The sequence below is a fragment of the Neoarius graeffei genome, chromosome 4 (genome assembly GCF_027579695.1).
Source record: "Neoarius graeffei isolate fNeoGra1 chromosome 4, fNeoGra1.pri, whole genome shotgun sequence".
In the NCBI taxonomy this organism is placed as follows: domain Eukaryota; kingdom Metazoa; phylum Chordata; class Actinopteri; order Siluriformes; family Ariidae; genus Neoarius; species Neoarius graeffei.
Window position 1 is genome coordinate 111711772 of NC_083572.1, and position 25329 is coordinate 111737100.

At 43.7% G+C, this 25329-nt stretch overlaps 1 protein-coding gene across 5 annotated transcripts in view; it reads right to left on the bottom strand.

Annotated features, from left to right (window-relative positions):
* herc2 (HECT and RLD domain containing E3 ubiquitin protein ligase 2) overlaps positions 1 to 25329 on the bottom strand; it is a 162759-nt gene that overhangs the window by 82668 nt on the left and 54762 nt on the right. For 3 of the 5 annotated variants that reach the window (XM_060920184.1, XM_060920183.1, XM_060920186.1), the window contains exons 31-43: positions 18355 to 18550; positions 18120 to 18250; positions 17762 to 17935; positions 15575 to 15711; positions 11962 to 12113; positions 11475 to 11708; positions 4925 to 5112; positions 4636 to 4828; positions 4311 to 4493; positions 4043 to 4227; positions 3751 to 3898; positions 2805 to 3001; positions 2498 to 2728 (exon numbers count right to left, since the gene is read on the bottom strand). In XM_060920184.1, coding sequence (XP_060776167.1) covers positions 2498 to 2728; positions 2805 to 3001; positions 3751 to 3898; positions 4043 to 4227; positions 4311 to 4493; positions 4636 to 4828; positions 4925 to 5112; positions 11475 to 11708; positions 11962 to 12113; positions 15575 to 15711; positions 17762 to 17935; positions 18120 to 18250; positions 18355 to 18550 — 2349 coding nt within the window. The remainder of the gene's footprint in view (positions 1 to 2497; positions 2729 to 2804; positions 3002 to 3750; positions 3899 to 4042; positions 4228 to 4310; positions 4494 to 4635; positions 4829 to 4924; positions 5113 to 11474; positions 11709 to 11961; positions 12114 to 15574; positions 15712 to 17761; positions 17936 to 18119; positions 18251 to 18354; positions 18551 to 25329) is intronic. The other 2 variants (XM_060920187.1, XM_060920185.1) reach the window with 2 other exon arrangements.

Here is a 25329-nt window from a genome sequence, read left to right on the forward strand (position 1 = left end):
ATGAGAGAAAGAAATGGCACCGAACGAAAGAATACAAAAAAAAAAAGTTTTCTATTTAGATATGAATCCTGTCATATTGAAATGTTTTTATATTAGTTACAGTTGTGCTCATAAGTTTACATACCCTGGCAGAATTTTTGCTTTCTTGGCCTTTTTTCAGAGAATATGAATGACAACACACAAACTTTTTCCCCACTCATGGTTAGTGGTTGGGTGAAGCCATTTATTGATAAACAACTGTGTTTTCTATTTTTAAATCATAATGACGACAAAAAACATCCAACTGACCCTGATCAAAAGTTTACATACCCCAGTTCTTAATACCGTGTATTGCCCCCTCTAACATCAGTGACAGCCTGAAGTCTTTTGTGGTCGTTGTGGATGAGGCTCTTTATTTTCTCAGATGGTAAAGCTGCCCATTCTTCTTGGCAAAAAGCCTCCAGTTCCTGTAAGTTCCTGGGCTGTCTTGCATGAACTGCGCGCTTGAGATCTTCCCAGAGTGGCTCGATGATATTGAGGTCAGGAGACTGAGATGGCCACTCCAGAACCTTCACTTTGTTCTGCTGTAGCCAATGACAGGTCGACTTGGCCTTGTGTTTTGGATTGTTGTCACGTTGGAACGTCCAAGTACGTCCCATGCGCAGCTTCCGGGCTGATGAGTGCAAATTTGCCTCCAGTATTTGCTGATAACGTGCTGCATTCATCTTTCCTTCAACTTTGACCAAGTTTCCTGTGCCTTTGTAGCTCACACATCCCCAAAACATCAGCGATCCACCTCCGTGCTTTACAGTAGGAATGGTGCTACTTTCATCATAGGCCTTGTTGACACCTCTCCAAATGTAATGTTTATGGTTGTGGCCAAAAAGTTCAATTTTGGTCTCATCACTCCAAATTACCTTGTTCCATTAGTTTTGAGGCTTGTCTCTGTGCTGTTTGGCGTATTGTAGACGAGATACTTTGTGGCATTTGCTTGGTTTTAACAGAGCCTCTGATTTTCCATTTGTTAATCACAGTTTGAACACTGCTGACTGGCATTATCAATTCCGTGGATATCTTTTTGTATCCCTTTCCTGTTTTATACAGTTCAACTACCTTTTCCCGTAGATCCGTTGACGATTCTTTTGCTTTCCCCATGACTCAGAATCCAGAAACGTCAGTGGCTGGATGAAAGATGCGAGAGTCTGTCTGGATCCCAGAAACTCACTCAGCTTTTATGCGCACACACTGATTACAAGCAAACAGATCACAGGTGAGGATGTTATGGTACCTTTAGTAGCCATTCAAACCCATTTGTCTCAACTTCTGCGCATGTTATCAGGCTAAAATCACCAGGGTATGCATACATGTCAACCTATACGGAATGTCCGTATTTTATACGGATGAGATTCAATAAACGTAGTATACGGGCGTATAAATAAAAGTTATACGGATTCTTTAAAAAAACTTCAATATTTATTTAGAGCTATAATCAATTCCCACGATGATAAACGTACTGTACAGCACAGACAGCCGGTAAAGAGTCTTATGAAATCGCGCGTTATCTTGTGGTAGCGAGACTTCGTTCCACTTTTGATCATGCGCACACTGCATTGCGAGAATCCCGCCAACCGTGAAGTCATAGACATATAAACATAGACGCCGCCTTCTGCGTAGAATCATACGTCATCCATATTGGATGTGGCCAAGTGGAGATTCTTCACCCGTCTCTGGTATAGCGTCTAGACAGTAGCCGAGAATAAAGATGCCTCATTCATGTGCTGCGTTTAACTGTACCAACAGGAAAAATACTTTGTATTCATTCTGAAGGTTTATTGTTATTAATATTGAATAAAAAGTAACTGGGATATACATCATTGTTAATTATCATTCAAATTTTAGGTAAATTATTTTAATTTGCATCTTATACGGATTTTATAAGGGAAATACGGATTTTGGAGGTTGGTTATACAGGTTTGATTGACCAAAGGTTGACATGTATGGGTATGTGAACTTTTGATCAGGGTCATTTGGGTAGTTTCTGTTGTCATTATGATTTAAAAAGAGAAAAAACAGTCGTTTGACAATAAATGGTTTCACCCAACCACTAAGCATGAGTGGAAAAGATCTGTGTGTTATCATTCATATTCTCTGAAAAATGGTCAAAGAATCATAGGATCTGCCAGGGTATGTAAACTTATGAGCACAACCGTAAATATAATTAAAAAAACAAACAAAAAAAACCTTTCAGATGTAAAAGAGCTTGAATGAGAGCCAATAAGAAACACCCAGCATGGAACTCTGAACCAATCAGAGGAGAGATACACGCAAGAAATGTCCTGAAGTTTAAAAGCTGAAACCTAAAGCTAAATTAAATGTCATAGCGAGGACTTCAGCTAACAAGGACTGAACACAGTGGATTAGTTCTAATAAATAAATAAACAAAAAAAATTTACACTGAAATGTGGATTAATTAATAAAAGTTAGCTGTACGTTATAATAAGCTCAAAGGCTGGTGTACCGGTTTCAGCTGGCTCAGCAGACACACTCGGCACGTCCTCATCTCATAAAACTGCACCGTGATGCGTCCTTTGGGCGTGATGCGCGTGACCGTGCCTTCTCCGTACTCCTCGTGGATCACCTGACCTCCCAAACGCAGACGTCCATCGATCCCACCGATCACCGCCAGCACGGCCATCAGACTGCCCACCGCCGGAGCGTCCGCGTGGGGCAGATACTCCTCCAGCAGCGTCTGTCGGAGAACACCAACACCTCAGTCACACTCTTCCTTTAAGGAGTTTATGAGTAAAACCATTCCCGCATCGTACCGCTTCGGACGCTCGTCCCGCCATCACGTTTCCAATCCCGTTGAGCTGGGAGTTAACATATTCGTTAATGAGGCCGTTCCACTGGTGGAGAGAGTGCAGCGTACGCAGGACGGCCACGATCTCCTCGGCCAGCGTGCTGCTGTGAGTGGCTGTCAGAGACGCCTGTGGGCGGGACTTCCTCTTGCGCAGGGAACCATCTGTGGACCAAAAGATATTTGGCGAGAAACTACAAGTGTAAATGTCCACGTTGGTTTCACAAAAAAGGCCCGCGGAATCCTGGGGGGACTGATTATTAGTATGTCCTTCACTACATGACTAATTACCGCATTACTCGCACAGGGCGCTAGTGTTAATGCTTGTTGATACAGACAGCGTCTGAGAAGGTTGAATAATAAATAAAAAAAATATGTAATATTTGGGCAACCAGATGTCTCAAAGTTAACGTAGAGCCCTGTGAGTTACTATATCCTTCCAAATCTGTCCATTTCCCGCTGACCCGCTCTTATCAACCAGCCGTTTGTTTCCACTCCGTGTTTCCGGCACCATGCTGTGCTGTGTGTGAAAACCCCAGGAGGACATCAGCAGTTTCTGAGACACTCAACCCTTCATGCCCCATCTGCCTCAACCCAACCCGCATGCTGCGTCACAAGTGTTCCTAATAAAGTGGCCGGTCAGCGTAGCTACCCGATGCTAACTCCGTTCTGGTCTAATGTTCGTGAACACACACTGAAACACTTATTTCACATTAATGAACTTGAAAACGCTCTCATTTGACCGTCATTCAAATCGAGGACGCGTCGATCGAGCAGACAAACTTCTTGAGCGGAAAAGGGGCAGGGCTTACCAGAGGTCAATTCGTACCTGTCAATCATTCCGTATTCATGTGCGGTTTTTCGAAGGGCGGGGCGTATTTCTACACTACAGTGCAACCTGAAGCGTTCTGTACCTCTGAGCAGCGGCAGGTCTGAGGAGCAGGTGCTCAGGAGGCTTCCCAGGAACCCGAACAGCTTCTCCACAAGGAACTTCATATCCTGAGAGCGCTCCGTTTTATCCCAGGACGGCAGCACGGCCTGGAGCAGGCGCAGAGCCAGGATCTGACAAGTTAGAAGGCAGATGATGGATTAGAGACTTCAGGAACATCAGCAACAGTCCTGGGTTAAAGGAAGGCTTGGGCAAAAATGACATCATGACATACTATCAAGCAGGTGTGTGTGTGTGTAACAGGGCGGGGTGTAAACCTGTCTCTGTAGCGTCACGGCGGTGAATGATTGATGTCCCTCGACTATCCGGATGAGCAGGTTGATCCAAGCTGAGGAGCTCAGCGTGCTGCACATCTGGGGCATCAGCGCGATGCTGCGGATAAATCCCAGAGTACACCAGCTCCGGTGCTGCTCACGGGACACCAGCCTGTGGGACGGGCAGCCTAACACACACATACACACATCAGGAAGACCCACATTCCGACCATTCGGAAGGCTGATTTAGAAACGCGTGGAGTTAAGTTACCGGTCTGGTCGCTGGTTCCGCTCTCCACCAGCATGCGCAGGAGACCACACAACGTCCTGATGGCTTCAGCCTGCATCACCTCTGCGTGGATCCCGGACGACAGCGCCAGAGTTTTGAGCAGGTTCACCGTGCTGCTCAGCATGATGGCCGTCGGGTGAGTGCTCTTCTCCATCACATCACCTTCTGATGAACAGCAGATATCAAAGACCGACACATATAGTCCTTTCACAAATATTCTGCCCATGGTAGAGACTGGTGTGTGTGTGTGTGTGTGTGTGTGTGTGTGTGTGGTTTTCCAGTAACCACCGGGAGGGGAAGAGCTCACCGATGTCGTCCTCCGTGTCCGAGTCCTCGACGGGAGGCTGTGTGGCAGGAGGAGGTTCGGCCAGCTTTAGATCGTATTTGCCCTCTTTGCCCATCCTGTAGGAGTTTGTGCTGCTGGTGTCCCACTGCACCCGGATCCACCCGTCCTCCCCGAGTTCACCGATCACCCTGCCCAGACCCGGAGGGGGGCCGTCCTACACGACAGCCAAACACACCCCCAGGTTCTTTACTATTCCATTAAAAAATAAAACCCTATTTCAAAGAGATCGCTCAGCATCACCACCACATACCTGATCACCCCACTTCCAGTCCTGTCCCCTCATCACTCTCGTCCCGATCTTCATCATGGCGGCGAGCTCGGGGCCGGATACGGGGAGAGGGACAGGGGTGGTCTCCTTCCTCGACTCCTCCAACACCGTCGCCGATCCTCCATGAGCTCTGGAAGACAGTTCCTCCTCACTGCTGTCGGAACTCGGACCTGTGGGAGGAAAGAAACGGTTCAGGAACCATCTGGAACAAGATCTATCCAGGTCCTGGGTCTACACCAGGGGTCGGCAACCCTAGGCACGCGTGCCACAACTGGCACGCCGAGGAATTTCCAGTGGCACACTGACGATGATACACAAACCTAATTATTCAACACATTAAAAATGTTCAAACGTCATCTTGAACGGTCAATGGCGAGCCTGCTCTTCTAGCATGACGACACAATATACTGCCCCCCTCCCAGTGTTTCCAGATACTACTGACGTTTTCCATCCCAAAATATGTTCAAAACCCGCCAAAATGCACTTAAGACCACCCAATCTGGCAACACTGCCCCCTCTCCATATTTCTCACGAGATGGGCCCACTTGATGCAGCAGTTGCGCTGAGATGGCAAAGAAGCCGACAATTCGGGCTTTCCTCTCCTCGTGGACCACAGATTATGGGTTCGTTTCTCAGAGAGACCGTGCTGTGTGCATGTTGTGTTTTGAAAGTGTTGTGTGTCGAACATCCAGTGTTGAACATCATTTCGAGGCAAAGCACGAAAAGGCTTTCACAGATCAGGCAGATCAGGACGAATCAGTCTCACGCGCAGTGTGCGGATATGGGAAGCAAGCCCACACTAACGGTCTTTGCCTCAGCTAAAAACAATGCTGCTGAAGCGAGCTCTATCATTTCTCACTGATTTGCAGCCGATTTTCAAATTTGCGGTTTACTGTTAAGCCACTTTATGTAGGCTACTTGTCAATGTTCTCCGACACTCGTTATTTCATTTTTTTCTGCAGTTTTATTATTCATCAGGTCCATTTCCATTAGGCTGCTACGTCTTTATTGTGAATAACTTGGGCCTGTTACATACTGAAAGATTTTGGATGTTATTTTGTGAATTTGTATAAGCTGCTTGCAATGTTGTTATCCAATTGGGGGGGTGTTCTTAAACCTTGTGTGTGAGGTTAATGACATAAAACAAGTGCAGTGGTGTTTTACATTTGCTCAATGCATTAAATATCCATATCCGTCTAAAATGTGTGGTGTCTGATTACACATAGTTAACACCTATTTCAATGGCACACTAACTAACAAGAAAATTTCTAACTGGCACTACATGGCAAAAAGGTTGCCGACCCCTGCTCTACACAGTTCCACTGTTAAATAACAAGTTCGATCATTTATGTGTTTCACCACAACATTTTTGAAAGCTGGAAGTTACCATTAACGCTCCATCATCGTTTCTATAGTAACAACCAGTTCTCAAAAACTCCTTAGCTAGTTCTCAAAAATATCCTTTTTTTTTGCGAAGCTTGTTTTATTTTCAGAAAATCAGGGCATTGAGTAAGACAAGCTCCACCCCTGAAAGATCATGAAGCAGTAATTAAAATGATTTTAGAGAAAATAATAAAACAAACAAACAAAATAAATAAATAAATAAATAAATAAAAGCAGCAATAGAATTAAGAATTCTTCCGAAAAAACAGCTTGAGCTGGAACCTTGTCCGACGGCAAAACTCTCAGCTATAGGGTTCTACACAGAACTTAAGGGTTCTGCTAAAGGGACGTGTTAAACAGGAATGCAGTGGAAGACCACATGTACATTAGATCCAAGAGCCTGAGTGATACTGGATTTCTGAGACGGATTTCGATATGTGAGAATTCAAAAATCCTGTAATGAATCGGCTGAGGTTCTTTTTTTTATTTTTGGAAATGCAAATTCAATTAAACTTGATTCTCTCTCTCTCTCTCTCACACACACACACTATAATAAAAGAAAGAAAATTTACTAAAAAGCTTAATACAATTATTTTATATATATATAAAAAAATAGAAAAAAGAATTTACAATCATTACTACAATTATTGATGTCAAGTTTATTTCTAAAGCGCTTTTAGCAATAAACATTGTCGCAAAGCAGCTTTACAGAATTTCAATGACTTAAAACACGAGCTAATTTTATCCCTAATCTATCCCCGATGATGAAGCCTGATGTCAGGTGTGTGTGGCTGCTGAAAGAGTATAAACTTTCGTGTCAACAGCCAGCCGGATCATACTACAATTTTTTTTGTTAGAACAAGAGAACTACACAAATATACACTGCACTCATTTACACATAGCTCTATACACACACACACACACACACACACACACACACACACACACACACACAGAGCCTGTAACTTACCGTAACAGAATTTTTAGGGTATAAAGAAATAAATGCTTATTGTTTGTTTAAATAATGGAAGTGATCAAGTCTTTGATTCTTGGGAGAATTCCTTCCTTCCTTCCCAGAACTTCGAGACGGTTAACTGAAAGGAAAATTTACCTTCATTTGTCTTGGCAGGTGGATGAACAGCATCAGCTGAAACTCTGGTGTTGTGAGAATGTTATTCGTTAGAAATCTGCTCAGGATGGCGAAACGTTTTAGGCACTAGCGAGTTATTGTTTACAATTTTATACACTAGTACAGACATTCACTTTGAAAATATTCTCAAAACTTAAGATTCCAGGGACATTATCATATAAAGGAGCAGCGTGTTCCCTCGCACTGGCAAAGAAAATCTCTCATGCACTTATCTTGTATTGTTGAAATCGTAGTTAGGTTGGATTTATAGGGCCGACCCCACACCAAAACATCGTGAGATAAATCTGGGTAAATGACAGAATAATAAACATCTGTTCAAGTCTTCAGATTAACATTTGATTCCTATATTTTTGGGAAATTTTGCGACGGAGCACTTTAGTTTGTTGCTCCCAGCTTAAGTACTTGTTAATACAGACTCCTAAATATTTTATCTAATCCTTTTGTTGAAGGGTTGTTATACAGATATTAACAAGTTTTTTGCACAGTGACTTAAATATAATTTGTTTGTTTTTAATTAATAGTCAACATATTAGCAGCACAATACTCAGTAACTAGCGTAAGGGCCATTTTCAGAAAATGTGACACTGTTTTAAACATGAAGCTTGTTTTTTTCCTCTAAGCCCATTAATCCTGGCCCTCTTTGATCAATTATTTATTAAAATAAATGTAACAAAGCAGTTTAAAAATATATAAAAACACACACAGTGCCCTCCACAATTATTGGCACCCCTCGTTAAGATATTTATTAGAAGCCTAAGAATGTAAGTTCTTTTTTTTTTTAAAATAATATAGGACGACAACAATGCAAAAAAAAAACCCCTCTAACCTTTAATTCAAGTGCATTTATTCAGTGGGAAAAAAAAATCCCACATTAAGAAATAATTCTTTTACATGAAATCATGTGTGCCACAATTATTGGCACCCCTGATGTTAATCCTTTGTACAACTCCCTTTTGCCAACAAGACAGCACTTAATATTCTCCTATAACATTTCACAAGATGGGAGAATACAGAGAGGGATCTTCGACCGTTACTCTTTGCACAATCTCTCAATCATCCACAATCTCTCTAAATCATCCAGAGTCCTGGGTCCTCTCCTATGCACTCTCCTCTTCAGCTCACCCCACAGGTTTTCAATTGGGTTGAGGTCTGGGGACTGAGATGGCCATGGGAGGAGCTTGATTTTGCGTCTGGTGAACCATTTTTGTGTTGATTTGGCCACATGTTTAGGGTCGTTATCTTGCTGAAAGACCCAGTGACGACCCGTCTTCAGCTTTCGGGCAGAGGCCAGCAGATTTTGATTTAAAATGTCCTGGTATTTCAAAGAGTTCATGATGCCATGCACCCTAACAAGGTTCCCGGGGCCTTTGGAAGAGAAACAGGCCCACAGCATCACCGATCCTCCCCCATACTTCACAGTGGGCATGAGCTGCTTTTCTGCATACTCATCTTTTGTGATGTATTAGAGTGTTTGTTGCCAAAAAGCTCTATCTTGGTCTCATCTGACCAAAGCACACGGTCCCAGGTGAAGGTCCCAGTACCGCTTAGCGAGCTCCAGATGTTTACATTTATGCTTCTAAGTGAGAAAAGGCTTTTTCCGTGCATGCCTCCCAAACAGCTTGTTGGCATGTAGATAGCGCCTGATGGTTGTTATGGAGACTTCGTGACCCCAAGATGCTACTCTTTGATGCAATTCTCTGACAGTGAGCTTTGGAGAACTTTTTACTTCTCTTACCATCCTCCTCACTGTGCGTGGTGGCAAGATACACTCGCATCCTCGTCCAGGCTTGTTTGCCACCGTTCCAGTTGTTTTAAACTTCTTGAGTCCTCTGGCTGTAGATATGGGCCGGTGTAGGCGAGCGGCTATTTTCTTGTAGCCATTGCCTGACTTATGAAGGTCGACACACATCTGCCTTACTTGAATGGTGAGTTCTCTTGTCTTTCCCATGTTGAAGAGTGGATAAGAGAAATAGGCCTCTGTGTCACATCATATTTATACACCAGGGAAACAGGATGTGATGAATTACTAATTAAAGGTTCCTAGATACTCTGATCAACTTTATAAACTACAGTAGAAATGACAGAAATGCTTCAATTACATTATTTTCTAGGAATTATGGGTGCCAATAATTGTGGAACAGGTGATTTTATGAAAATTATTTCTTAGTTAGGGATTTTTTTTTTAAATTCACTTAAGGGTTACATTTTTCTACAATTTATCGTGAGATTATGCTTCTGCAATAAAAACCGACTATTTTAAGGCTTTTAACACATCTTAACCGGGGTGCCAATAATTGTGGAGGGTGCTGTATATAAATAAAATAAAAGAGACAACTTGTCTGCATTTGCAGAAGTTTTATCTAGCCTAAACATTCCAAAATGTCATTACTGCCATGTGTCTAAATGACTATTAGTGAAATATGAATGAAAATAATTCCTTTGTTTTTATTTTCACTTTTCTTTCTGAAATATTAACTCTATACCTTCACTTTTTATTGTGGAAAATATCACGATCTTTGCTTCAACGATTTTGTGTTTAGCCGAAAATATACGCACAAGAACGTGTACTCTCTCGATGTCTTTACCGTTACCCAAATGGTAAAATCACGCTGTAACTCAGGGCTTTGACAGTAGAGGGCAGTGTAGCTACATGAGGAAGGACCAGGAGGTTGAGCAGCCATTTTGGGGGAGAGAGAATGAATGAATGAATGAATGAATCAATCAATCAATCACTGGTGCATGAATGTTGGAATCCAGGATACTGATGAGGTAAATATGAAATTTCGAGATGTTGGGGAAATTAACTGTCTTTGCCGTTACCCCTGAATGATAAAGATAATGATGCTGCATGTTGAAAAACTTTATTTCGCCAAGTAGCAAGTGAGTATGGGATAATAAATGCATAATTTGTTTATCTTTTTTTCTGCACTCAGTGACCCAAAAATGCCAAGAGATGTCTTTACCGTTACCCAGTGTCATCTTTACCGTTACTCCACAGGGTAACAGTAAAGACATTATGGGTAACGGGAAAGACAGCAACTGGACATTATTTTTTCATAATAATGATCTCTTGCTTTGTAAATTCATGAAATAAGCTTTTTTTTTTTAAAACACTTACACAGCTTAACTAAAATTAGTGTATACAAAAAAAATTTTTTTTTTTAAATGTCTTTACAGTTACTCGTCACATTTTCTGAGAATGGCCCTTAAATTTATTGTTAACACCACTTTCTATGACCGAAGGATCATTATGTGAATAGAAAATATTTGTGCCATCTGCAAACAATTTGAATTTCAATTCGAGATGCGCTGGGAAGGTCATTTATGTACAGAGAGAGGAGGAAAAAAAAAAAAAAAAAAAGTAAATGGTCCCAGAGTACTGCCCTGTGGAACACCATAATTGATTAGCATGAGGTTAGACCTGATGTCACCCAACCTTACAAACTGCTGTCTGTTTGTCAAGTAGTCTAAACCGTTGATGAGCTAAACCTCCAATTCCGTATTTATAAAGTTTCCCAAGTAATATTTTATGGTTCGCAGTATCAAAAGCATAAACAGCAATTATTTCTCTCAGTATTTGTTACGTGCCGAGGTTTAAGAGTCCTCACCATGTGTGAGAACTGAACATGACTGCCGCTTGGATCCGCTGACTGTTGTGATTTGTGGCAAACGCATGTTACTGACAGTGGAGTTACAGTGTGCCCTCTGGTGGACAAATTATTCAATGACACCACTCATAACAGTACAACAACAATCTGACATCCGTCTCTTTTTTTTTTTTTTAAAAAGAAACCGTCACCGATTTATTAGCGATTAGCTCATCTCGAGCGATAACGTCACCACGCCAACTTTTCACTCAAGCTCTATTAAATATTAAACAGTTATTTCAAAGTTCTCTCTCGCTTCCCTGATGAGTTCCTGAAAAAGTTCCTGCATTAGTAACACGCTGCTGTTGTGCTTTGGAACCGAACAGTAAAGAGAAATGAAGGTTAAACTGACCGATGAGGCGGAGCACGCTCTGTGTGAGAGCCAGGGTTCCGGAGTTGAGCAGCAGGCTGAGGCTGTTGGCTCCATGTTTGAGAGTCAGCATGTGCAGCATGGCCAGGAGGAAGCGTGCCTGAGGAACTGTGCCCAGACTGGGGCCTGCCGGGTTCTCGTTCGTGATGGTCTGCAGAGGAACCGGCTGCACTCCTGCACACGAGAAACGGATCACGTCGGACACAACCGCCTGTGCTGAAGGTTCAGATGTGTTTTGGAACAGCTCAATAATCTTAACATGCACATCAGAGTGTTATTAAATAGATCTAGAAATACACACAGTTATGTTACTAGCTCAAGTGGGATTTGAAAAGATCAGATTTTTTGAGTCCACACAGTCCTGGAGAAAACAAATCCGATTTGTCTCGCTTCGAACTGGTAATGTGAACACAGCCAGGAAAATGATAATATAATAAGACGTCATATAAAGCAGCAGCAGCTGGCGTACCCAGTTCTTTGAATCGGACGCTGGCCTCCAGCAGGATGTTGCGGATGTTCTGGATGGCCCAAGTGTACAGCTTGCCGAAGGTGACCTCCAGAAGCATGCGGTTGAAGGGAGGAATGAGATCCACATCCTTCAGACAGTCTCTCAGAGGCTCTCTGGAACAGCGAGAGAAATGCATCCAAAGTCATCAACACTTTGACAATATGCTCAGCAGACACTTTATTAGGAACAGCTGCTGTTTCCTGTTCACTTCAAACATCAGAATAGGGAGAAAGAAAAAAAAAACTGATCTAAAAGTGAGACTTTTTTTTTCCCCCCACCACCATAGCATGGGTGCTGGTTTGAGTGTTTCAGAAGCTGCTGATCTCCTCCTGGGGTTTTCACACACCACAGTCTCTACAGTTTACACAGAATGGTGCGGAAAACACTGAGTGAGTGAGCGACAGTTCTGTGGGTGGAAAAAACAAACGCCTTGTTGATAAGAGAGGGTCAGAGGGAAATGGACAGATTGGAAGGATATAGTAACTCATATAATCACTCTTTACAACCGCGGTGAGCAGAAAAGCATCTCAGCATGCAACAGAAAACAGAAGTACACACTGGGTTCCACTCCTGCAGCCAAGAACAGGGATCTTAGAACCAACATGTCCCTATTAAAGTGCTGATGACACGTTTTTGACATCTTTGGCGACGTTTTATAACATAAAGTAATTCCCGATGATCCATATATTAATTCACGAAGGCGCCTATTTTACAAGTTATGATAAAAAACGCGGCTATTTGGGCAAATTTGACAGGGCTGCAGCACCCAGGAGACGAAGGAGGAGGAGGAGCTATATGACGTCAGCGAAAGAACCTTCCTCCTAACTTACCAGTTTGTTGTTGATGCGACAGGTGTTCAGTTTATCATTTTATTAGACATTATTATATATATAGTTATTATGCCTTCGCGTTGTGTTGCCGGCTTTTGCTCCAAAACCCACAAGGATGGGGTAAGTTTATTCAAGTTTCCCAGAGATCCCGAGCTGCATGCGAAGTGGGTGAAGCAAGTCAGGCGCACTCGTGACAAGTGGGAGCCCTCACCAACATCCGTCCTGTGCTCTGAACACTTCGATTTGGATTGTTTTGACACCCTTCCCAGCTTAAAGGAATCTCTTGGGTCTTCAGTTCAGCACAAACGTGTGTTACTACCATCAGCAGTGCCTACAGTGTTGCCAGATTGGGAGGTTTCCTGCCCAGTTGGGCGGTTTCAAGTGCATTTTGAACATATTTTGGGCTGGAAAACGTCAGCAGTATCTGGCAACAGATACTGCTGAAGTTTTCCAGCCCAAAATATGTTCAAAACTCACCAAAATGCACTTGAAACCGCCCAACTGGGCAGGAAACCTCCCAATCTGGCAACACTGCCAGTATTCCGGAGGGGGTCTACTAGTAGCTATGCCGGATCCAAAGACAGTCCTCCTGTCAGAACATGTGTTGTGAAACGACATAAGATAAAGGTACGTAGAGCTATAGATTCTACATGATAATCATAAATGTAATCATAAAGTCGGTGTGATATCAGTCATGTATTTGCTTGTGAAAGCTTGCGGCTTTCATGTAACTGCCGCCTAGCAACGAGAGGCAAAGGGTAAAGAGGGTAGGCTATCATAGATTCTATTCGGAAGAGATCAACACAATTCTAGACTCCCAGAAGAGGAAGAGCTAGCACTAGAGAGTTCACCGGCGTTTTCATGCGCCATTTCCATTGAGTAGAACAGCCAGTGAACCGCAGCGTGTTCTTCCGCTGACGTCACAACATGGCCGCGAGCCACGGACCCAGTTTTCTTGCGCTGTGCAATTAAAAGTTGGATATTCGCGTAACAACAGCTTCTTTTCACGCAATTATAACAGAAATCTAACATGTTTGCCATGTTGTATAGTTTATTTAAGAAATTGCATAGAGTCATGTTCATGTCATCAGCACTTTAAAGTGGCCGGGGAGTGTACATAATTACGATTCTTATTTATTTAACCCCACCACCACCCGATCCTTCTCATCCCTGAAACATGCTAGCTCCTGTTTCCACTTACCTTATTAGCAGCTATAAACGTTCACCCACTCCCTGACTAGCCTCTCTTCTTCTTGAGATAAGGAAGCAAATTTACACCAACGCCGGAGACTCCTTCCATGCATTAAAATAAACATCTCCTTACAGTAAACTCCATGTCAAGTCTATAAACTGGAGTCTCCACCATACAAGTCCCAGTGTGACCAAGAGCTGTTGCTATAGACCCCTTCGCAGTAAACGTCATTCATACGTAAGCGGAAATTGCGCGCGCAGCCTGGACCCAAAAAAGACTCAGAAATGCCTAGTTGTTGTGTTGTCGGGTGTCAGAATCGTAGCAGTGATGGGGTTAAAATGTACAGAATTCCAGCAGGATCTCACCCATTCAAAAAAAAAAAAAATCGCCGACGTCTACAAGCCATCAAACGTGTAGCCTGGGATGAAAGCGCCATCAAAAATGCGCGGGTTTGCAGCGCCCACTTCATCACAGGTAAGATCAGGCTATTTATTAAATCTTTCTTTTTTATTCTTTCTAGTCTTCGTTTATTGATGTAGCAAAATACTTTGGTAACGTTTGTCTGATTAGCTGGTCATAGTTACACAATGTAATGAATATTGTTAGCATGTTAGCTTAGCTTTGCATGCAGTTTTGTTTGTAGGAGAGGTCTCGCTTGACTCAAGCAGTCCAGATTTTGTGCCATCATTATTTGTGTATGCCGAAAATCACAATTTTAAAGCAAGGATGGAAAGGTAAAATTGTGTGCCCTCGCTCTAAATGCCAACTTACGTTGACTGCTCTACCCTAGCTCCCGCCCCGTTCAGTTTCATTTCTGCTCTCTGCCTCTCGCTTTTTACGCAGCTCTGATCTCTCTTAGTTGCACTCTTTACACTATCATTCCTTTCATGCCATCACCTCCTGCAAATCGCTGTTTAGTGTTGGTATTTGCTGTTGTAGCTAAAGCCACATTGCCATCACATCACTGGCATAATTTGATTAAAACAAAATGAATATGAATGTCCCATTGTTAATCAAGTTGTACATGCCCGCACAGAACATAATCATATGCGTCTAAAGACTTGAAGTTTGTCGTGGGTGTACACTGAAGTCTTGTCAGTAAGGTACGAGTATATATCTGGCCATTGTATACCAGGGAACTTACTAACATCGTCCGTCCACTCTTTAATTAAATACGGATCCGGTAGGCGATGTCCACTTGTTAGAGTTAACTTATTTATGTAGCATTCTTGATCCTGTAAGGACAATTGTTTTGCATAATCTGACGGCTCGTAATGCCGGTCTATGGGCAGCGCCATTGTTTCTGGGTCCAGGCTGCGCGCGCATCCTGGCAACGGTCGGTTTGTTTACAAACATGTGAAGGGGTCTATAGAAACAATAACGTACTACAACATGCGCATTTATACGCTGCTGTTACCGAAATTTACTCAACACCTTCTGACCAACCAATCAGAATCCAGACTCTAACAGCAGTGTGGCACAACTCCTCAAAATGGCTGCTGTAGGAAAGGACGACTGAAGCAGGAACGGAAACAGAGATATGAATATTTACCCGATGTCGGGTCCTTCGGGGACGACCCTTTGCCACCCGCTGAGCATGGCGTACTGTACAGACGGCAGCAGGAAGGTTTTGGACGTGAGCTTCAGCATGGTGTCGATTCCCTCCAGCCGCACTTCTGCCCTCTCCAGCTGGAGACACCAGAATCAGAGAGGTCACACTTCTGACCAACGTTCATGCAGTTATCTAATACACATTTCTACACATTAACTCAAGTTAGGAAATGCCCCAACGTTCACATATTTGCCAACGGGAAAGAGGGATTTCCATATCAGTCTCGATTTCCATCATTATTTTTTTTTAACCAGTAACCAAAACTGTCAAAACCTTACGGTTATAGAATATGACGACGACTTGGTTCATCACAGATCAGACAGACATCGCCTACGATGTTCTGTGGATAAACATTTCCGGGTATCCTTTAATAATTTGCATATCAGACGCAATTGGCCGAAAGCATTTTGTGACATCACAAATTCAATAATTTATGAATCAAAACGTTTTATCTGACATCTTATTCGAGGAAAAAAGCTGACTGGTCCTTCAGCGCAGTTTGCTTTAAAAGGAAAAATATACAAAGCGTTTGAACCGAACAGCAAGATACAACGAGAATAATATAAACGTATTATTGAAATGTATAGTTTAATTACAAATGTTTGCTTCACAGGAAGTCCATAAAAGCTGCTCCCCCCGTGTCTGTGTGTCTGTCCCCCTCTCTCTCTGCATGTCCATGTCTGTCTCTCTCCCTCTTGGTCATTTGTTGGTCTCGCTCTGTCTCCATCTCACACTCTCTCCTTCTGTGTGGGGGTCTCTATGTATGTCTGTATCTCTCTCTCTCTACGTCTGTCCATCCATCTCTGTGGCTCTCTGTCTGTCTCTCTCTCTCTCTCTCTCTCTCCACGTCTGTCCATCCGTCTCTGTGGCTCTCTGTCTCCCTCTCTCTCTCTGCATGTCTGTCTCTCTCCTGCTGTTTCCCCATCTCTCGCTCTCTTTCTCTGCATGTCTGTCTCTCTCTCTCTGCATGTCTGTCTCTCTCCTGCTGTTTCCCCGTCTCTCTCTCTCTGCATGTCTGTCTCTCTCCTGCTGTTTCCCCGTCTCTCTCTCTGCATGTCTGTCTCTCTCCTGCTGTTTCCCCGTCTCTCTCTCCCCAGTGTGTGCATCTCTCTCTCTGCATGTCTGTCTCTCTCCTGCTGTTTCCCCGTCTCTCTCTCTCCCTCTCTGCATGTCTGTCTCTCTCCTGCTGTTTCCCCGTCTCTCTCTCCCCCTCTCTGCATGTCTGTCTCTCTCCTGCTGTTTCCCCGTCTCTCTCTCCCCAGTGTGTGCATCTCTCTCTCTCTGCATGTCTGTCTCTCTCCTGCTGTTTCCCCGTCTCTCTCTCCCCAGTGTGTGCATCTCTCTCTCTGTCTCTCTCCTGCTGTTTCCCCGTCTCTCTCTCTCCCCAGTGTGTGCATCTCTCTCTCTCTCTCTGCATGTCTGTCTCTCTCCTGCTGTTTCCCCGTCTCTCTCTCCCCAGTGTGTGCATCTCTCTCTCTCTCTCTCTGCATGTCTGTCTCTCTCCTGCTGTTTCCCCGTCTCTCTCTCTCCCCAGTGTGTGCATCTCTCTCTCTGCATGTCTGTCTCTCTCCTGCTGTTTCCCCGTCTCTCTCTCCCCAGTGTGTGCATCTCTCTCTCTCTCTGCATGTCTGTCTCTCTCCTGCTGTTTCCCCGTCTCTCTCTCCCCAGTGTGTGCATCTCGCTCTCTCTCTCTCTGCATGTCTGTCTCTCTCCTGCTGTTTCCCCGTCTCTCTCTCTCCCCAGTGTGTGCATCTCTCTCTCTGCATGTCTGTCTCTCTCCTGCTGTTTCCCCGTCTCTCTCTCCCCAGTGTGTGCATCTCTCTCTCTCTCTGCATGTCTGTCTCTCTCCTGCTGTTTCCCCGTCTCTCTCTCCCCAGTGTGTGCATCTCGCTCTCTCTCTCTCTGCATGTCTGTCTCTCTCCTGCTGTTTCCCCGTCTCTCTCTCTGCATTGTCTGTGTCTCTCTCACTCTACGTCCCTGTCTCTCTCGGTGTGTGTGTGTGTGTCTGTCTCTCTCTCTCTCTCTCTCCCTCCCTCTGTCTGTGTGTGTGTTTTGCTCGGTTTGTCTGTCCCTCTCTCCCCCTGTCCGTCTCCCTCTTGCTTGCTGTCCGTCTCTCCCCCTCCCCACCTGCTTGAGGAGGCACTTCCTCATCTTCTCCACGTCGAGAGGCTCCTCTTTGAGAGCGAACTCCACGATGGTGCTCATGAGGCTGGACTGAGAGCAGGAGCCGTGCACACTGTGCTTCAGCCAGCGGTACTTCTGAACGTTCACCATCGTGTTCAGCAGCGGCTGCCACTTATCCTGAGACACAAAGGGTTACGGGAGGAAAAAGAAAAGCAAAGGAATGTATGAGGGCCGGTCACACCGCCTCACCACTTTCTTTACGGGTACTAATAAACCAGCAGTGATGACCGAACACATCGGGTCACGTGACTGTAAGAGGGAGAACACTCAGAACCACGATACCAGCGCATCAGAGCATCACCTTGGGTGACCTGACTGTTTGCTTCTTGTCCACAGGTGTGGGACTGACAGGAAGTGGAGGCTCCTCCTCATTGGTCCCGTCTCTCTCCTGCTTACACTCCTCTACATCCGGACACTCCGCTTTCTTCAGCACTGATGGGGTATGAACACGAGAACAATTAACGCAGGGCTCACTGAAGACTTTAAGAGCTGCTCTGTGTGTGTGTGTGTGTGTGTGTGTGTGTGTTGGAGCTCACCGCTCTTCTTCCTGTGCTCTCTGATCAGTTTCCGAGTGATGGTCTTCCAGCGAGGCTGCGAGCTCAACAGCTTCAGCTTACACACGATAGACAGGTCGTTACTGACCGCCGGCCTCAGCTCGTTAAAGAGGAAACGCAGCCTCTCGATCACGGGGGCGCACACCTCCTTATACGAGCGGCCCTGCTCCTGATGGGTCTGAGGTGGGGGAGGGGGAAGGAAAACCCACAGGCGTCAGTCCTGCTCATGACCGTTTATACAGTTTAGTTTTGCAGAGTTTGTTACTTTACTGTTAACTGCTCGGTTTTACCGTGAGTTAGTGTTTATTACTGCTTATTGCCGTTTTACCATTTGTTAATGTTTACCATTATCAGTGTTTATTACTGTTTGCTGCTTATTACCGTTAAATCCTTTTTACTGCTGTTTATTAATGTTTAGTGCTAACTGCCATTTATCACCGTTTAGTATAAACATTAGGGTGGTCCCGAAACGTATGGGAAAAAATTTTTTTTTTTACCAAAACATTCCGACCATTTTTTTACATTAGGCTAAAAGGCAGCAACAAGCAAAATTTCAGAAAAATTGGTTAATATTTAGAGGTGCCACACGAGGTTGCAAATCGGGTTAAGCCATTAACATTAGTTGGTGCGTAGACTGTTGCAGAGAAGATCTCAAACCCCCAAAAAGTGACAGTTCTAGAGGGAATACGCCACTTCTATGAAAAAGAAGAGGCAGGAAGAGTTTATAGACTGATAGAAGGTTGACTTTCATGCACTAAGGGGTTCTTAAACACTGAGCGCTGATCGTAATATGCTGATGAAGTTGTGAATGTTTTTCTTTCGATGTTTTTCAGACGGCGAGCAACAGTAATACAAGTAGCACCGGCGGTGCAAAGCACAAAACCAGAAAGGACGATTACGTTTGGTTAATTGGTCGCACTTCCAAGGAACTGTCTGGGAGAAAGCTTCCTTCTGCTCGGGAAGTCCTTAGTGTGTTCTTTTATCTCCACAAGATACCAGAATACCGAAGGGTTTAGAAAATCACAGACAAGTAATAGCTATTGTTACTTTGAACACAGGAAGTTATATTACTGTATTGTTTGTATTAAAGGTCCCATGGCATGAAATTTTCACTTTCTGAGGTTTTTTTAACGTTAAAATGAGTTCCTCTGACCTCCTTAAGTCACCCCAGTGGCTACAAATGTCATAATGTGTAAACCAAACTATGCCCAACATTTGAGAATGGCGCGTCAAAACGGCGTGTTGATAAACTCTTCCCTTTACTACGTCAGCAAGGGAGATGATCCCCACGCCCCCCCTCTGGATTCCCACCCACTGTATGGATTGCCCCGCCCAGTTGTAGTGAGGAGACCATAGAGGACACAACAACATGGCATCACCTAAGCGAGCGAAACATGGAAATTGCGCTGTACATGGATGTGACAACACAGAAAGGAGTCTGTTTTTCCTGCCGACGGGAGAGCCCCTGAAGACGCAGTGGCTTCATTTTATTTACTCCAATAATACGCCGTCGAGTCTACCTAAGACGGTGTATGTTTGTCGGAAGCATTTTCCTGATGAATGTTTCCACAACTTGGGACAGTACAGGGCAGGTTTTGCACATCAACTGTCACTGAAGCCTGGGTCCGTACCAAGCATCCCTGCCGCATCAGCCACAAACACCGAACAAGTAAGTGTATAACTGTTAAGTCGTTTTGCCGTGTTTTAAAATCAGTGCCACGTTAGCCTAGCAATGGCTACATTAGCTGTGCAGCTAACCGCTTCCTGCAGTTAGCCAGGTACTCTGCGCTACCTCTGTTATAATAGCCAATCAAAACAGTTTTTACAAAGACACCCACATTCTTTTTTTAAGTCACTCGTTCATTTTATTTGTTTGTTCAGTAAAAACCCAAACATTTGTTGATTTATTTTATTTCCTCACGTCGCACCTTAATGACGTCAGCGCGCGGTATTTTTCCCTTCGCGGTTTGTTCCTTCTCTCTCACCATAGTAGGACACCCACATCCGCTTGTTCTGACCCACTGGAGGTAGCGTCACAGTGCTGTTAGCCAATCAGAGGTAACACGTTTACATGTCATGAATATTAATAATAAGACCCGCCCCCACCCTCTACCCTTCCCCGCCTCCTGCTTCTCATTAGCAAAACGACGCACTGGGAAAAGCGCTGAAATGGGGCTTTCTCCCAGGAGGCTATATCTACGTGCCGAGGGTTCATTTCGAGAACATCCGGAAACCTCCACGAGCCCGTTTAAAGCATCAACAAACCACCATGCCATGGGACCTTTAATATGAAACAGTTAATAAGCCACATTATTTTATATTGTGTCTTGAGTGAAAACTTTAATGGCTTTGTGGCACCTCTAAACTTTGTTCAATCTTAACCAAATTTCAAAATAACTTGGCAATGTTTTAAAAAAAAAAAAAAAGGTGGTCGTGACAAAATCCTAAAAAAAAAAAAATTGGGGGACCACCCTAATAAACATGCAGGTGATTATAGAAAATCCTGTGCTCTGATTGGCTGAGAGATTCGTACTATTCGTACACCTCGAGTGACTCGACAAAATGGCGGCCGATCGCGTCGTCATTCTTCATAAGGAGGAAGAATTACAAATGATGAAAAAAAATAAATGAAGTCTGTTCCTAAAAGCACTAAAGATGCTCCAAAGTTTGGTCTAAAACTATTCAAAAAGGGAAGGGAAGTGGAACTGGGATTTATCTTATCGATTTCAAAACAAAAGGATTGTGTGAGACTCGGTGTAGATAAGGCCAAAAAAAATTAATACTTTGTTTAGGGTTTCATGCTGTTTTGAGTTTGGCCCGGTAGGTAGGGATTTTTTTTTTTTTTTGAGAGATGATAAAACAGGGTCGGGTTTTAGAAAAATTTTTTTTTACCCATCGAGATTTGCTGGCAGCCAATTCATAGTATAGTATTCATAGTAACAGACCACCTTACCTGGCAACTTTTTCACTGGGCAGAGAATAATTGGCACGATGGGACGTAGCTTTCATCATGATATCAAATGCATTGGTTCGTGCCATCTTATACATTTCAACTTCAAAACTTTTAGATTCTTGAAAACACTGAACACATTTTTGAGTGGCTGTCTGTACATTTGGTCAGCATTATCCAAAGTTGTCCATTAGCTGATTCTGACATCGATATCTCCAGATTTGTTGTTGGCAAACAGGCAAAGTCAGATTCAATATCTTCAAATGTTTTACGGGTATCCAAAACATGAAATATGTTCAATCCTCCTCCGTGTTTGCAAGAATCTTGTAAAAATATTGACAACATTCTCGGCGTCCATCTTCTCGCGCTAGCAACAGCAACTTCCCGTCCCGTATGTAACGTGGACGCTGATTGGTTGGTGCGCTGGAACAGCCTCAATATGGCGCCGGTGATATTCCAGTCTAACTTTGGTGAAATGTTTGATAAGCATTTCGTTTTTATTTCTCAACGTGTACATGTTTTAGAAAATCTGATAGTTAGATTTGCCAGCTAATTTCAGGGTCGGTCGGGAAACCCGAAACAGAATTTTTTTTTTTCATATTTTGGCATTTAGACAGACATGCACAGTCGGCTCCCTTTCAACGGGTCGGTCGGGAAACCCGAAACAAAGGTAATATTTTTTTTGGCCTAAGTGACAAGTCTGTACCATGACTATTACATTTCAATGCTGCTTCTGACGTTTGAAATAAAGGATTTTTTAAAAAATATGATTTATTGATTTATTTAAAATAAACACGTGTGGATTTATACTAAAAGAACGATCTGTTTCAGGCTCAGTGAATATCAGGGGAACAATAACCTCGACTTCAACTTCGTCTCATTATTCACGTCACCTTCGGCAAATAAGCGTTCAATAAGAACGTTTACCACCGTTTAGTGTTATTACTGTTGCGAGTTTGTTACCGATTCCAACCGTCCACGCCTTTTCACCGTTTATTAATGTTTGCCAACATTTAGTGTTAGTTTTCTACAGTTAACTGCTGTTTAATCTTTATTACGACCATTTACCATCGTTAGTCTTCATTACAGTTTCTACTCTTAATTGCTGTTTATTACTCTTTACAGCTGCTTATTCCTGTTTATTACCATTCATTATTTTACTCGGTCCTTATTCTTACTCTATCGTAGCCTGCAGGGAATCGGCCGTCAGACATTCTGTCGCATGTCCCAGACCCGGTGAAATGTAACTGAATTGTCTTGGCCAGGCCTAAGGGTCCCATCTGCATCTCATCATTGCTGAGGAGTGTGCTCCCATCACCCAATCAAGCATCCAGCCAGAGCAGGTCATGATATATTTTTTACCATATTAACATGCCATTGTGCGTCATGCCTGATGTAAAGACTCTCGTCTCTGCGAGCCTACCACACAGATTTAATACTTGTCATTTTTAGGGCATACCTAACAACGTGTTTTCTTTCTCTCTCTCTCTCCCCCCCCCCCCCATCTGTCCCTCTGAGTTACATGTTGATCCTGGGATTGAGATGCTGGCCTCTTCTGCCCCTCGGACCTGCTTGATCCATCCTGGTGCCCTGTGTCTGGTCGGAGTTTTATCGCCCCACTCCTGTGAAGGACGGCCCCATGAGGACAGTTGAGGGTTATACCTGTTAAAACTGTTAATTTTATAGTCAGTCTGTCTGTTGTTGCCCAAATGAGGATGGGTTCCCTTTTGAGTCTGGTTCCTCTCGAGGTTTCTTCCTCATGTCGTCTGAGGGAGTTTTTCCTTGCCACCGTCGCCACAGGCTTGCTCATTGGGGATAGATTAGGGATAAAATTAGCTCATGTTTTAAGTCGTTCAAATTCTGTAAAGCTGCTTTGCGACAATGTTTATTGTTAAAAGCGCGATACAAATAAACTTGATTTGATTTGATTTTACTGTTACTTATTGTTTATTATTAGGGCTGGGAATCGATCCAGATTTCCTGGATCGATTCGATTCCGATTCATAAGGTCACGATCCGATTCGATATCGATCTACTTGCACTACGTTCAGACTGCAACCTGAAACGACCCATATCCGATTTGTTGTGAAATCCGATTTTTTTGTTAGGCCGTTCACATTACCAATTATACGAGACTTGTATGCGATCTCCAATATGAACGGAAAACGACCCAAAAGTGTCCGGCATGCACAAATTGACACGTAATAAGCACATCGTGTGCTGTGTGTGAGTGAGAGTGTGTCTGTGTGAGAGTGAGTGAGTGCGAGTGGGGCCGTGGCAGCAACCTCTGTTGAAAGATTGATTGAAGTGTGCATGCTCTCTACATAAATACTGTCTAGTGCAAACATCCCAAGTCTCCCAGAAGTTCCGGGAGTCTCCCGCATATTGATAGCAGCTCCCTGATGCCCGCAAATTGGAGAATATCTCCCGGAATCTAGAGCAAGTGAGCAAGAGCGTGCACACGAAACATTAATGTCTGCATCGCGCATATGACGGAGTGCGAGAGAGACTGTGTGTGCGCCTGTTCATGTAGCGCATTATGTCATTGTTGTTGTTTTCCACCAAAGAGGCGGGATTAGCCAACGCAGAATAGTGACGTTTGTCTCTTGTTGATGACGTGTAGGTCGCATGAATGCGACCTGTCCGGTCAGACTGCAGTCGCATGTGAAAATAACGGATATGCATCGGAATTAGGACCACATATCCAAGCGGCCTGGGTCGCATGTGAAAAAAATCGGATCTGTGTCGTTCAGATTGTCAATAACAAATCAGATACGGGTCGTTTCAGGGTGCAGTCTGAACGTAGTCTTGGATATTGCTGGATTGTCACTTTAAAGTAAAAACTGTCCCTATTGACAGGAACAGCCCCATACGTGTTTGTGCATGTATCTGTGTAAAGCTAGCCGCACACTACGCCGATCCACGCGGTACCGAACCGACCCATTTCAGAGCCGACTCCCGACAGGGCACGCACATATCCCCGACTAACTCACGACTGTTGACGAGTGCAGTCGCGATTGAAGTGACACCAAACGAGATTATGCGAACTAAGCATCATAAACATTCCGCTAAATATCACGTGACAACTTAATAGCTTTGTGATTGGCTATTGGATATAGTTACTGTTAAATCCAACACTTGAAGATGCTACAGGCTGAATTACAAATGACACAACATGGAATATGTAGCGCACTATCTAGGCTGCATGAGCTATTATTCCCAACCTTAAATAGTGCACTTATATAGGGGAGTTAAAGCGATTTGGAATTCAGCCACACAACTTGAGCAGAGTGGCTTTCCAGCCCACTGTGTCTATAGATAAAGCTTCAGTCTATGGAATTACAGTATATACCTGCATTAGGTGCTACCAACACGTATTTCTCGCGCTAGAAATTGTTTAATGATGTCACGTGTTATATGCGAAAGATATGATTGGCTATTGCTAGCGACTCTCGCCGATCAGTCTGGCTCCCGATTAGTTTTTCGAATCGGCTGTGAGATGAGTCGGTACCATCGAAAACTAGTCTTTACGCCTGACTCGCGACTTCAGTTGGCTCGGTACGCTGAAAATCGGCGTAGTGTGCGGCTAGCTTAAGAGGGACACACACAGAGAGAGAAGAGTCAAGGATTTATTTTGGAATGAAAAAAAAAAAATCCAGGTTTTATTTGAATTCTAAATCAAAACCATGACATTCGGTGGCCCTCTTTTGGTTGAATAACATACCTAAATATTCCGACACCCTCGGTTATGCTCAAGGCACACTGAGAATTTGAAGGAAATTTAACACCAAATGCCTTCTCCAGTGCAGTTTGATTCGCCGCAGGTTTAGCTGAAACTGTGTCGGCGTGGTGCCTGGATAAGTGGTTGTCGGAGATTGGTTGTATTGCCATTATATTTTACCTCTATGTGGCACAGTTTGCACACTGCTTTTGTTCTGTCGACTTCGTCTCTGTCCTCGTAACGTTTGAATCCAAAGTAATGCCATACATCAGCTTTCAGGCCAGGC